The sequence below is a fragment of the Aythya marila genome, assembly GCF_965140915.1.
Source record: "Aythya marila genome assembly, chromosome: 5".
Taxonomy (NCBI): domain Eukaryota; kingdom Metazoa; phylum Chordata; class Aves; order Anseriformes; family Anatidae; genus Aythya; species Aythya marila.
In genome coordinates this window covers 3272247-3285751 of record NC_139046.1, presented here as the reverse complement: position 1 = coordinate 3285751, position 13505 = coordinate 3272247, and the positions used below count along the sequence as shown (strand labels likewise).

At 50.7% G+C, this 13505-nt stretch overlaps 1 protein-coding gene across 4 annotated transcripts in view; it reads left to right on the top strand.

Moving 5' to 3' along the window:
* FERMT2 (FERM domain containing kindlin 2) overlaps window positions 1-13505 on the top strand; it is a 45456-nt gene that overhangs the window by 8375 nt on the left and 23576 nt on the right. For all 4 annotated transcript variants that reach the window (XM_082762019.1, XM_082762020.1, XM_082762018.1 and 1 more), the window contains exon 2: window positions 6814-7047. In XM_082762019.1, the coding sequence (XP_082618145.1) occupies window positions 6814-7047 (234 nt within the window). The remainder of the gene's footprint in view (window positions 1-6813; window positions 7048-13505) is intronic.

Genomic DNA, 13505 nt, shown 5'->3' with positions numbered 1-13505 from the left:
GCCCCGTACAAGGTCCCCTGGCTCGGGTAGCAAGCACGGTATCATTCCTGCCTTTCTGGCAGGAATTGCACCTCGGGGGCTGAGTCAGGATTGCGCACCGCTGGCATCGTCGCTCCCCCGGGCGCTTGTCCCTTTGTGTCCCCGCAGGGCTCCCTGATGAAGTGGTTTTCTTTCCTTCCTTCCTCTGTCTCTCTGTTTCCGTGCCATGCTTCCTATTTCGTGCTGGGTGAATCATGTAAACCCTAATCGAGTTTGCTTCCATCTCTCGTGGTGCCGTCCGCCGCGGCGAAAGCCGCCCCTGATGGCGTGCTTGGCGAGGGGGGTGCCACAGAGGGGAGAGCACTCTGCTAAATCCGGGTGTGAAGACCCTCTTTAAAAATATTTAAAAGTAAAAATCCGTCCTTGCTTTCCTGAATTTCCTTCCTTGAGAAAAATGAGCAATCCGAACTGCTGCTGGTGTAGGGGATTTAAGGGAGCCTGCGGGACGCACGTGTGCCTGGTGTGGGGTACCTGGGAGTGATGGGGTTGCGCTGAGCTTTCCTGGGGGGCTTCCTGGTGTTCCCCCTGGGTTAGCATTGCTGCTAAACTCGGGGCAGCAAGTTCAGACTGGGCTGGGTACGGCTGCCCAGAGCAGGTGAGAGAAACCCCCAGACCTCCTGCCGCAGCAAACGCTGAGAAATAAAACCGATTTTATTTTACGTGCCCCTAGGCATAATAAATTTATGCGTAAAAAAAAAAAAAAAAAAAAAAAAAACACAATGGAGGTGTTCGCCTCGGGGGCAGGTGCCATATGCTCGGCTCAGAGCTTGTGGGGCCACTAGCCCGTGCTTTATACCTTCTGTGGGATGGCCCCAAATGCTGCAGGGGTGTGGAGGGTGTCGCTGCTGCAGGTGAGCAGCGAGGGAGATCGCTGCCGCCGGGGCCGGAGGAGAAGGGATCCGGGCGCTTGCAGTGCAAGTGCCGTGGCATCTTAATGAATTAAATTTCCAAGTGCTAGCTGAGTAATCCTATTACCGCTGAAAAGAGCTTCCTTCCTAGAGTTTACTTTAGTGCAGAGGCAACTTTCACACTCGCCGGCAGTCGTCCCGCTGGCCGGGGCTGCGCACCGTCACCTTGGGGTGCTGGTGGGGGCTCAGGTGTGTGCCAGGGACAAGAGCTCAGAGTTTTGGCCCCATAATTCTGCAAAATCACTTGGTAGAGAGCTCCTTTTTCTTTGTGGGCCACCAAACAGGGCCGAGCAGCGAGAAACCTAACATTTCGTGGGTGCTTCACCAGGAGGTGCTGAGCTTTTGGGTAGCAGGAGGATCAAAAACCGCATTATTTTGGTCAGCTCATCAGTGCATCAGTCAACATATGCCATGTCGAGGTGTGGGCCTCATAACCCTGATTTAAAAACCTGATAAAAGGACATTTCTTTTTCCAGCAAGGCGTTCCCTTATTAGCAGAGGACAGCCAATAATTACTCAGAGCAAGGATGCATTGAAGGGCTGCGCTCTGCATCACATCCTCATGTGCCTGTTGTCCTTCACAGGGGTTTTTTTGCTCCTTTTTTCCTTGTTTTGCATAGCTATCTGCAACCAAGCAGCGTGCTATGACATCTGGATCTCACACAGCAGCTTTTTTTTTTTTTCTCCTTTTTTTTTTTTCCTTTTTTTTTTTTTCCTTTTTTTTTTTTTAACAAGTCAAGCTATTTTTCATGCAAGAAATGTTTTCCTTACATTTAAATTCCAGCACAGGTCTGCGCTGGTTTTGACACCTCCGTGGGTGTGCTCAGGTGATATTTGTGCTGCCGAAGACAGGCGGGATAATGTAGCAGGGGGTGGTGGCTGCCCGTGGGGATAAACGTGGGAGAACTCAAGGCACCGCTTTGCTGCTCTGTCTTCACCTGCAGGTAAAAGCCCTTTCGCAAGCCGTGGCTGCAGAGTGGCTGAGGCGCAGTGAGTTTTCCATAGCTGGCCTCAAATTTATGCAGGGCATGTGATTAAAACCCCTGTTAAATCTCATGAGTACCAAGGGCATCAGATTGTCCTGGCTGCAGCTTTATTACAGCAGGCTGATAATGATTTTTATAGGGTATTTGTCTCTCTGTGCTTCGAAGTATAATTTTTCAAACATCATGCTCAAAGGGCAGAAGGACTTTTTTATCCTTTTCCACTTAATATCCCAGTTTAAATCCCAACTTACACTTCCAAAACCCCAAAACCCTCAAAACTGTCCCAACAAATAGATGGTGCCCGGGACAGTGACCCTGTCACCCAGCAGCAAGCATCAGCGCTTCTGTGTGACCCGAGACGAATGGCAACAGCTCCGTGCGTGCATATTTCTTCCATGATTGTCTCAGAAGGAGTGGCTTTGGCATGTGGGGAGGAATCCGGGTGTTCAGAGGTCAGCGCGAGCAGCGACGCGGCGGTGTCGTGTCCCACCCCGTAGGGAACGATATGGGTACAAACATATATAGGGTATGGGCATATACATAGCTGTATCTAAAGTTATATCTACTGGGAGAGTGTGCATGGATGTAGAGAAGGCTGAATATGGTGTATGTATATATACACACCCATATAAACATAGAATGGATATGTGGATAAATATCCATGTATGTATACATGGATAAATATATCTATGGATGTGTGTGTGTATATATATGCACAGTGTCTGTGCATGTCTAGATACCTGGAATCTCTGCATTTACACAGATATATATATATATATTTACCCATATATATATATTTACTCATATATATGTATATATATCCCATATATATATATATGTGCACAGTGTGCATGTCTGTATACCTGGAATCTCTGCATTTACCCATATTATATATGGGTGTATATATATATATGAGTAAATATATATATATATATGGCTGTATATATATTTATATGGGTAAATATATATATATGGGTATATATATAAATGGGTAAATAAATAAATGAATAAATAAATATAGATATATGGGTAAATGCAGGGATTCCAGGTATCTAGACATGCACAGACACTGAGCAAATAACGTCGACACCGAGAGAGCTGGCACTGGCTGGAGCTGACCCCCAGTAGGGCTCGTGGCTGCAAAACCTTTCTTATTATTGATCCTTTGCTGCCTCTGCCCTGCTCCGTGCACCGGAGCAGCCCATAAAGTGCACCAAGTATGCTCAGACGTCGGAGCAATGCGAGGGCAGGCTTCATGCCAGCGCTTGCACACCTTATTGGCACGTGTCCTTTGACAGCACATGGAAAACCAACCGAAGCCACCACAAAAAGCAATTATTTTTCTCCTCCCCTCTTTATTGTTCCTATTTTTTTCACTCGCAGTTTTAAATGACTCCCTTTTTCGCATACTTTGAAGCATTTCTCTTATTTCCCCCAGCACAGCATCCAGCAGTGCCTTTTACATCCCCTGCAGCCAGCTCACCCGGCAGCACCGCACAGCCCCGGGTTCCTCTGCAGGAATTCTTCATCCCCACGGGGTCACGGCCCCAACCCTGCTGTGCCTGGAGAGCCTCTGGCCGCTCCCTGTGGCTTGCGAGCACCTTATCAGCTGCTGCTGGAGCCCAAAGGTGCTCCAGTCCCACGGCTGCCTCTCCAGCCGTCTGTTCCACGGGCGGTGTCTGCATTTCTGTTTTTTTTTTCAATGAGTTGTATATTGCATGTTAAGCTGAAAAAAAAAATCAAAAAAAAAAAAAAAAAAAACACAAAATCTGACTCTCATCTGTCTTCTTGCATCTGTATGAGAGCATTCTTCTCCTTGAAAAGCCTGAAAGTTGTTCTCCGCGGTGGATTACCAAGCACAAAAGCCACTTTTGGGAGTAGAAGTGCTCAGGTTGTGAGTTGGTTTCAGTCCTTGCACCGTATCTTAAGTATATAACGTTTAATGTATATATACTTTCTTAGGTATATAACATTTATTGTATATACACACAGCTAGATATGTTTTATATGTGTGTGGAGATACGACATCCATATACATGCAGATATCTCTGTGTGTATAGATGATATAAATGCACCCCTGTCTGTTTTACATGCATAATATATCAAAATAATGCATAATATATCAAAATATTGATCATTACTTTGATGTATTTTATATCAGTGTGGATATCTGTACCTACATGTATGGATACAGGCAGGAGTTGTGCTCAGAGGACTTGAATTTGCTGCTCTACAGGTCGTTGCTTATAATTAAAAAATAAGTAAAAAATAATTAAAAAATAGTTAAATAATAATTAAAAATAATTAAATAATAATTAAAAAAATAATTAAAAAATGAACGGGAGCCTCTGTTTTCCCTGCCCACCTACTCTTTTTAAGAATTCCCAACCCAAATCTCAGCCCTGTGGGGCTTGGCCAACTGTAGGGAGGAGGAGGCACCTCTCATCCTCCCGGAGCGTGCCGAAGGTCCTGCCCGGGCTCCTGGCTCACAGAAGGAGGGCTCCCTCCTCAATGGGGGATATCCCAAAATAACGAGGCAAAGGCGGTGTTTATGTAACACCGGGGTCTTGTATACTACTGCGAGTAAGTCATAAGCTCGCGGGGAGCCTGCCAAGGAGCACTCAGGCTTCTGGAGCAGGGAGGTCGGCCTAGGTGATCTTTAAAAGGCCCTTCCAACCCAAACCATGCTATGGAGTCAGGCGTTGGTAAACCTCCTGGTATCCCACCTGCCCAGGATCCTTCGTTATTTCGCATTACACCAAAATTTGGCTTTGTTGCGAAGTGTTTAAGTGGTGATTGTGTGTGCGTGCATCCGTCTGTGCAACAGCAACGGCAGAATTAAAAAGTCCTTCTCGTGCACCTCGATGATGAAGAGTTATTTTTCGTGAATCCCGGCTGTGAAATCAGCAGTAGCTTTGGGATTAAAAATCTGCAAATGCAATCGCGCCCGGCGAGCAGGTGCGGTGCGGCTGCGGCAAGGCGCCGGCGTGAATTTAACACTTGGGATATTAAAGGTTAAAAGCAGGTTGTGGAGCAGCCCTGCCCCTCGTATCGGATGTCTGGTCCTCGCAGGGGTCTCTGCAGCTGTCTGGGTGATTAGGGATGCCTCTTGCATGTGCAGGACGGCCTGAGCTGTTTTTTGGGGTGAGCAGCAAAGATGCTCAGTGGCGGCTCCCAGGGTTTTGCTGCCCGAAATGTCCTCAGCATCCCTCTTGGCACAGCTCTGGGAGGTGAATGTGAAAACGGGCTCTTCTTTCTGCAAGAACATCGTGTCTGGGTGTTTAGCCTTCAGCTTGCTGGCTTGAACCATTTCTGCTGCTGTCTCTCCCAGCCCTGCTGGTGCTCTCCAGAGGTTCACCCGTCAGCTGTCGGTGTGCAAAGGCTGAGCCAAAACCCCCAGCTTTGTCATAAAACCCCGACAAATCAGTAACTCGTGAGCTGGGGCCCTGCTGGACGCTTGTAAACCTTTGCTCAGGTGGCAGCAGGGGGCTGGCATTCCCCAGCCCGCAGACACTGCTGCTAAACATTCACCAGCTCCTCTGTTCATAACGGCCCCGGGGGCACTCAACAACCTCAGGGCATAGCCAACATCTCACTGTTAATTTGTTAATTGCTCTCAGGCCAGAGGAGGATGCTGTGCATGCTCATGCCATGGCCTGAGAGGTTAACCTGCAGCCTAAACCCAAATCCCATCCTCTTAGGCACAAGTTAGAGATTCAAAACACATTTCGTTTTCCTCCCCCTGGCTTCCCGTGCCAACCTGCTCAGCTTCCAGTAGGGCAGAAGTTGGACTTCATTACCAAAGTCCATTGTAATGATTTCTCGGATTTTTCTGAGAGTAGCCAAAGCTTGTGCAAGTTTGCATGCTTTTCTATATTTGGTTTTGTTTAATTTGATTGTACAAAGCTGTTGAAAAGTCTCGCCAAACGTTTCTACTTTCTGGCTGTGTGACCGTGCCATCTTACCAGAATTTACACGGAAAAAGCTTCTGCTTCAGATCCCAGGCAGGTTTTCCTCAGTGATCCCGCCGTCGAGATCCCGTTGTGACTTATTTTCTGCTGCGTGAGTCCTGGATATGAAATTAGCAGTATAAAATAAAAAATGGGAATAAAGATGGGAATAAAAATCTGCAAATAAAACAAATCCTCTGCGCTTAGTGTGCCCATAACTTGTCCTTGCGAAACGCATCTGCCCCCTTCTTGCCTTCCTCCTGCCCCAGCGGGTGCTGATGTGCCATCTGCCACTGCCATGGCATGGGGGAAAATGTCCTTTTTGGGGTGGCCGGCTCCAAAATCCCACTACTGCCTGTGTGGGCTTTGGCAGAGCAGTGTGGGATGCTGGCGAGGCAGTAGGCGTTCATGTTTCTCCCCATTGGCACTGCAATGTTGGTGCCTGGGCAGTTTTCGGAGATGCGCTGCGGGATTGGCAAGGGGAGAGCACGGCACGGGATGGGTATTAGTGGGAGAGGGGAAAATATCACAGAGTGGCTGGGAAAATCCCTCCTGGGGACAGTGCTGGGTTGTTAAGGAGCCCTTTGGTGTCCCAGCCATCAGGCTTGGTGATCCATAGATTTATTGTGCATTTTTCCTACTTTTTCCCTCCTCCCTATCCCATTTCTGGGTTAATGCTGTGGCAGCGCACAGGGACCCGATTCCCCAAGCAAGTCCCCTTTGTGCTAAATTCTATGTGGGCAGATAGAGCAAGGCTGGCAGCGACAGCCAGAGGTGAGGGATCACCAAAACGACTCAGACCCCTCAGTCTGATGGCGTTTCGGGTCGATCGGTGCCTCTCGGTTGACGCCTCCAAATTTCTGCCTCGATATCTTTTGAGGGTTTGTTCTGGTCTCGCTTTTAACGGGTGCAACGGGGTCTCTGTTGCAGATGTCAAGAAGGACTGGTCGGACCACGCGCTGTGGTGGGAGAAGAAGAAGACGTGGCTCCTGAAAACTCACTGGACGCTGGACAAGTACGGGATCCAGGCTGACGCCAAGCTGCAGTTCACGCCGCAGCACAAGCTGCTCCGCCTGCAGCTGCCCAACATGAAGTACGTGAAGGTGAAGGTCAACTTCTCGGACAGGGTCTTCAAGGCGGTTTCCGACATCTGCAAAACCTTCAGTAAGTATCGGGCCGTTTGGTTCGGCTTCCCCTTATCCCCCAATTTGCGTGCGTCTCCGTGAGCTCATCAAGGTGCTGCCGATTTCCACCTTCAAGCCCCAAACACCTGGGAACTGACACCTGGGTGTCTGCCCTTTTTGCCTTTCAAATCTCGTCTTTTCTGGGTAAATACTTAAATAAAAACACTCGGCACACCCAGGCTGTGCTCGGCTTCGCGGGCGGCAGGGCGGCAGCAGCCCTGCTCTGTGTTTAAGCTGTTGGTGTTGGGTCCTCATTTTTTTATTTTTATTTTTTTCTGCAAATTTACGCGCTAGATGACAAACAAACCCTGCAATGGGACATCTTCCAGATGCGTGGTTCTTTTCCAGAGGAAAATCGGATTAGAGGTTAAGTGATGATGCTCTGCTATAAAACTGTCTGGTGGAGGGAAGGGAGCGATTCTTCCTCCTTCCTCCCCACCTCCTCCTTCCTCTGCTTCCCTTGGTAAATCTCCCTCCAAATACACGGTGCTTGTCCAAGCCTGCTGCCTCCGAGCATCTCCTTTTACCCATTTCCCCAGGTTTCTTACACCCCCCCAAAACCTGGGCATGGTCTTTTCGCTTCTCCCAGACACGAGGGGCGGCCTCCCCTCCCCAAGGATGCGCCGCGAGCCGAGCCCTGGCGTAGTAAAATCTATTTCTGCTCTCCCAAAACGACTCTGGTTACTCTTGGCTGACCCAGTTATTTCATGGAGCAGGAAGAGGCCGGCTGGGAGCGGGCTGTTAGGACGTGGCCCCCGTGCCTCCGCCGCTAAGCCGATATATATATAGCCGGCGATGGAGCTTGATAGGGCTCCTCTCTGCTCTTTCCTTCCTGTTTTGTTTTTGGGGGGGTTTCCTTTGGATAAATATTGGGAAAATTCTGCTTAAAAATAGAAAAGCCTTAGCCAGCGTGATGGCCGAGTGGATTCAGCGTCCTCCCACATCTCCCGTGGCTGTTTTCACTACCTTGAAGGCAGAGGAGTCACAAGCGTCGGCTTTGCTGCTGCCGCCGAATCTCTCCAGCAGTGTGAGTCACGTCAGGAAATTCTGGTAGAGTTAATCACGTAACGAGAGGGCTTGCAGTGCCGCCGCCGAGCAGTCAGAACCTTAAATGGGCCTGCAGCAGCGATTTATTTAACTCCAGGGCTCTCAGCGTATTTATGAGCAAACCGAGAGGATAATGCTAATATTTAAAGATGTGCAAGGAGGGGGGGGGAAAGCTGCTCAGAGGGCTGCAGCTGGGCAGTGGTATGAGCTTTTTGCAGCAGGCAGGAGCAGCACATCGCAGGCATTTCTGGCTTTTCCTCTGGGGCATCCAAAGCTCTGGGCTAAAAGTGCCCTGTTGGGGGGGAGGAACAAAAGCAGGATTTGGCTGGAAACCCCGTTCTTCTTTCCATGCCTTACCCCAGCCCGAGCCGTTTGCCGATGGATGGATGGAAACTGCTGCGATTAAATCTTGTTTAGCCCTTCTCGTGGTGTTTACTGGAAGCCAGATGTTCGGCAGGGCTGCGGGGAAGACGGCCACGGTCGGCGTGGGGAAAGAGGGGGCTGGGGCTGGAGGCTCTGCCCTGCTCCACGGAGATATAGGGATGCCTCTATATCCATATATAACACAGTTTCATAGATAGATAGCTCAAATATATAGTTTTTAACATAAATCAGATATAAATATCTGAGATAGATATATGTGTATATATATATAGGAACCAAAACCCTTCTCGTTTTCCTTTTTCTCCTCTCGGGGTCTTGCAGACCCTGCTGTAACGCTGTCCCAACCCGCCTGTTTTCCTCTCTATTCCCCCCCATTTAGTGTTTACCCTGCCCTGTTTTTCTCCATCACCTTCCTCCTGCCCTCCCCAGCATCTGTGCAGGGAGCACCAACACTAATTGTGCTCGTTGCCTCCCCGAGGAAAACTGAGCAGATTATTTCAAGGTAGAAGGGGAAAGAGGTAATCCCTGCCCTAACAGCACAACTCGTTCCTCTAAAAACCCCTTGATTTCTAAAATTACAGTCCACTGTGGCCTGAGCCAGTGTCCAGCAGAGAGAATTGTGTTTGGGAACTGCTCGCATTTCAGCTCTGTTTGCTGCCTTTGCCCCCAGAGCATTTAATTACATACTTCAGTAATTTTAACATATGGCATGATTAAGGAGTAATTGTAAGTAATTCCTCATGTCACCAGGACTCTAGCTGGTTGCATCTATAAAACACCCTACAGACAAGCAAGGATCACACTTGGGCATATTATTTAGGTTGTGCCTTTTCTTATATTCACTTTAAATTACAGAATATGACGAGCTTTAGGGTTAGCAACCAAAAAAGCTTGGCAATTCCTGGAAGAAGATTCCCCGTGCGATCCTGTGTGTTGTGCATGTGTTTTCCAGCCTGTGGGCAGCTGCTCTTTTGGGATCCCGAGGGCTGTAGAGATGTCTGAGCTCTGTGGGGAGAAGACCTGGGCTGGAGGATGCTGCAGCCAGGGAGCATCCTCTGGTTGGAGAGGGGTGGCTTGAGAAATTATATTTCTTCTGCAGAGGTGTGGTATTTGCAGTGCCGCAGCCCTACGTGAAGGTTTTGCAACAGCTTTTGTTCTGCAGTTTGTGTAAAATGAAGGACGGATGGGGAAGGAGGGAGGCTGCTGTTTCCTAAAGCTGCCCGGTGCTTCTGTCTGGTGTGCAAGGCTCTTCGGTCTCGGAAGTGGCTTTTCGCCAAGTGGTGCCTGAGACTTCATATTTCTGTCAGGGGCTGAATTTCCTGCAAAAGGGGGACGGGGAATTCAGGTTAGAGCGATAGCAGATGAGGAATGCTGTCGGAGCTCTGTGGAGGGAAATTGCGAGTCAGAGCATCCTCTGATGGGACCGCGTTACCAAACCTCAGACCTGCTTCTTTTTGGACCTGGCGGTGAGGTTGCTGCTCTTCTGCATCTCTCTTAATTAAAACGAGGGCATTATTGCAACCCAGCCGTGACAGGTTTCCATCCCTGGAAGCAGCACAGGCTGTCATTTCCTTGAGCACAGCAGCCAGGCATGTCATGTCACCCTTGGGATTTCTTCCTAAAGTCTGTAATCTCGTGCAGATGGAAATTATTGAGCAGCCCTCGCCGCCGCTGTGCCGGGGCTCTCCTGGGGCAGCCCGGAGGTGGATGTGGGAAGATGCTGGAGCCTCTCGCACATCCCCTCCCCGGTGCTTGTGGAGGTCGTGTGAAGCCGGAAAACTCTCCCCCATTCCCAGTGGCTGGGCTGCAGCCCCTCGATTCCCACAGCAGCCGATGGGGAGGGTCAGGGGGTGACAGAGGATGGAAGCAGGAGAAGCAGAGCGGGGAGGAGGATGGAGCGGGCAGCCCTGGCCCGAAGGCTGGCCCTGGCTGCCTGCCCGGGCAGCAGGAGGACAAGCTTTGATCTGCTATTAAAGACCACAGAAAGAGAAAGTAAAACTTCCCTTTTTTTTTTTGTTCAGGCACTGCCAGAAGTGCCGCGGGGACGAGCAGGGTGCCGCGGGCTGGGGACGTGGTGCCGCTTACGGGTGTCCCACGTGTCCCCCTCCCGTTTGTCCTGCCTGGGAGACTTTCCTACCCGGCTTACAGCTTGTCAAATCTACAAATGCGACTTGACGTGGCTGCAGTTCAGCACTCAACTGGTGTGGGTGGGAATATCTCCACCGGAGAGGTCTGGGGAGATGGGGGATGCGGCTGAACGCACAGAGCTGGCGGTGCCCGCGCGTAAGGCGCAGCCGTGTCGCGGCTCCTGCCGACCGATCATCCCGAAATACAAGCAGAAAAATCCTCCCCTCCTCCCTAGCTTCGTGGGATTGCAGGGCAGAGGATGCTTTGCGTCTGCTCCTGCCATCGCGCTGCTTCCTTGCAGGCTCCCCTTGCTGCTGCTGCTTCTCCCTGTAGTTTTATTTTATTTTTTTCCATGTATCCTGGGAGCAGCGATGGACTCCAGGCAGGATGCGCTGCTGCTGGCAGGGCACGTGGGAGAGGAAAAGCAAACAGAGCCCAAAGTGTGAAGGTTTTTTTTCCCATGCTTTTGCATTTCCTGCCCCAGCAGTGCTGCTTCTCTCAGGGAAGTAGCGAGTGTCCTGGGAGCCTCAGGATGAGGGAAAGTTGCTGCGTGCCGAGATGGTGGCGGCCGGCACTGGTGGGAGCACCAGGAGGAGGACGGGTGCCCGAGCCAGGAGGATGCTGCCCTGGGAGGAATAGCTGCTCTGTATGGATCTCCCAAACACGTTACTGCTCCTTCCCTTGTCCCCTCTGAGACTGTGCAGGACCCAAGGAAGTTCCTTCAGGTCGTCTTTCCCTGCTGAGGCATCTCCCCCAGCTCCTCCATCCTCATCCTCAGGGATCCTTGTGGGAATTAATCGCCTGGTTTGGAAACCAAGTCCATGGATGGAGCACCTGTGTTAAGCAGCAGCACTTCCCCTGCCTGCACCCATTTGGGTCCAGCCCCTGGGGACACCAAGAAGTCGGGAGCCCTCTTGCTCCAGGAAGGCTCACCCAGTCCTGGGGAGCTCGTGGGACCGAGGATGGGGCCGGGGAGTCCCCACGGCTTCCCTTTGCCTCTCCCTGCCCCAAAATAGCAGAAGAACACGACTGACGGGAAGGCGATAGCCGATCCTCCTCGCTTCTCCTCCAGCCACTGAATGCAACCCGAGACGAGGTGGCAGTGGCATTTGGGAGCTGTGTGATGCAAGCCCGAGCGAGGCGACACCGTCGGGCAGTCTAGACGCTGAATCTGACCCTACCTTTTTTTTTTTTTTCCCTTCCCCCTCTCTTTATAAATGGTCTCTCCTCCAGTACAGAATGTCCTCTGCCTTCCGAAGTATTTGTAATATTTCCACGCCCTCCGTCGCCAAAAAAACTTCTATAAAAAGCTGCTATTTTTGCAAAACTGCAACCCGCTGGCACTCCTAGATGCATAGCTTCCCAGGGCTTCGCCCGGCTTCGTTAGCACGCCGAGCAGCAGCCCGGCACGGCTGGGGGCAGCTGGAGTTAAATACAGAAAGGCCTTGGAGCAGAGCACGGGACATGGGGACAGTCACTCACCCTTGTAAAACTGCACCCTGTTGCAAATTAAGAGGGTGCAGCCCCGTTTTTCCCCCATGGCAGGACGTGTCCCGCTGCCACCCACTCTGCCTCTCACCATTTGCACCCCGAAATATTCCTTTAGGTTCCTCTTTGCTGGAAGATCGCCGTCGATCTCCTCTTTAAACCTTTTTATCTCCCCTCACGCCCTGCTGGAAGACAAAGCAGTGCTTCTCCTAAAACATTGGGGCTGAAGTGGGGTCCTGGTAAATGCATGGGAGTGTTTGGGGGTGGCACCAGCTCTGTCCTGGTGCGGTGTGGGGATGCTCAGCAGCACCACGAGGATGCTTGGAGGCATCGTGCACGTCCCAGCACAGAGACAGAGCCGGCCAAGCACCGAGGCAGGGTTTGCTGCCTCCTGCTACCACGAGCAGAGGTTTGGCAGTAGCGCAGCTATTTCTAAATATGTCTAGGGGATGGGTGTGGAAGGAAATCTTACCATTTAGAGAGTCTGCCAAATTGCAATGTACTCAGCTTTTTAAATTGGGAGGCCCGAGTGTGCGGCTGCCAACTTCTTCATTTCGCTCTTTTCCTCTTTTATTGCTTTCCTATACTCATCCGCAGCTGTTGTGGGGGATCCAGACGAACACCAGAAACCGGGCCGCGAGAGAAGTAAGGAGATGGAATCGCAAAGTGACTGAAATGGAAAAAAATATTCCCCTTTCCTCCCCTCCCCTCCCGCCGCCGTCCCCATTCTGCCTGTCGAGTAACATCACTTCGTATGTCACTGCGTGAGTCAGTGAATTTTTTCATCCTTACTCTTCTGTTGACAGAGACCCTTTAAATAGCCTTCCATCCTGAAGACATTAGGAGGTGCTGGCAGACCCGGTCCCACCACCTTCCCTAGGATTATTCTCCGTCTGATGGCTCTTTATGGCCCGATGCAGAGGCTATAAGTGGATTTATTCTCTTGTTCGTGGCACTTAATCTAATGAGGTTAATTCGACTTCAGCTGCAGTTCAGAAACTTCAGGGAAAGGCTCGACGTGCCGTCTGGGCTCTAAAAGGCATCTGGTGAACTGGAGCCTGGGGATTCCGTCCCACTCGTGGAAAAAAACATCAAAACATTCGGCGTTTGGCTCCTTCTGTCTCTCCGACGGCCCTTTTTATTAGCCTCGTGCTAACAGTTGGCTCCGTCGCTGCTCTCTGCCTCCTCCTCCTCTTCCTCACGGGTCCCCCCGACCCATGCCGCCTGATTTTGGCTCTGGGTACCGCTCACACAGCATCTGCAAGAAGTGCCCTCACCGCTGCAAACCCATCTGACAGCTTCAGAGACCATTTTTGGGTGGCTTTCCACATTTCCAGCGAGTTGCTAATCCAGTGGGCGCTTGGGTTTTCCGCAGAGAATTTGGGAAAGCAA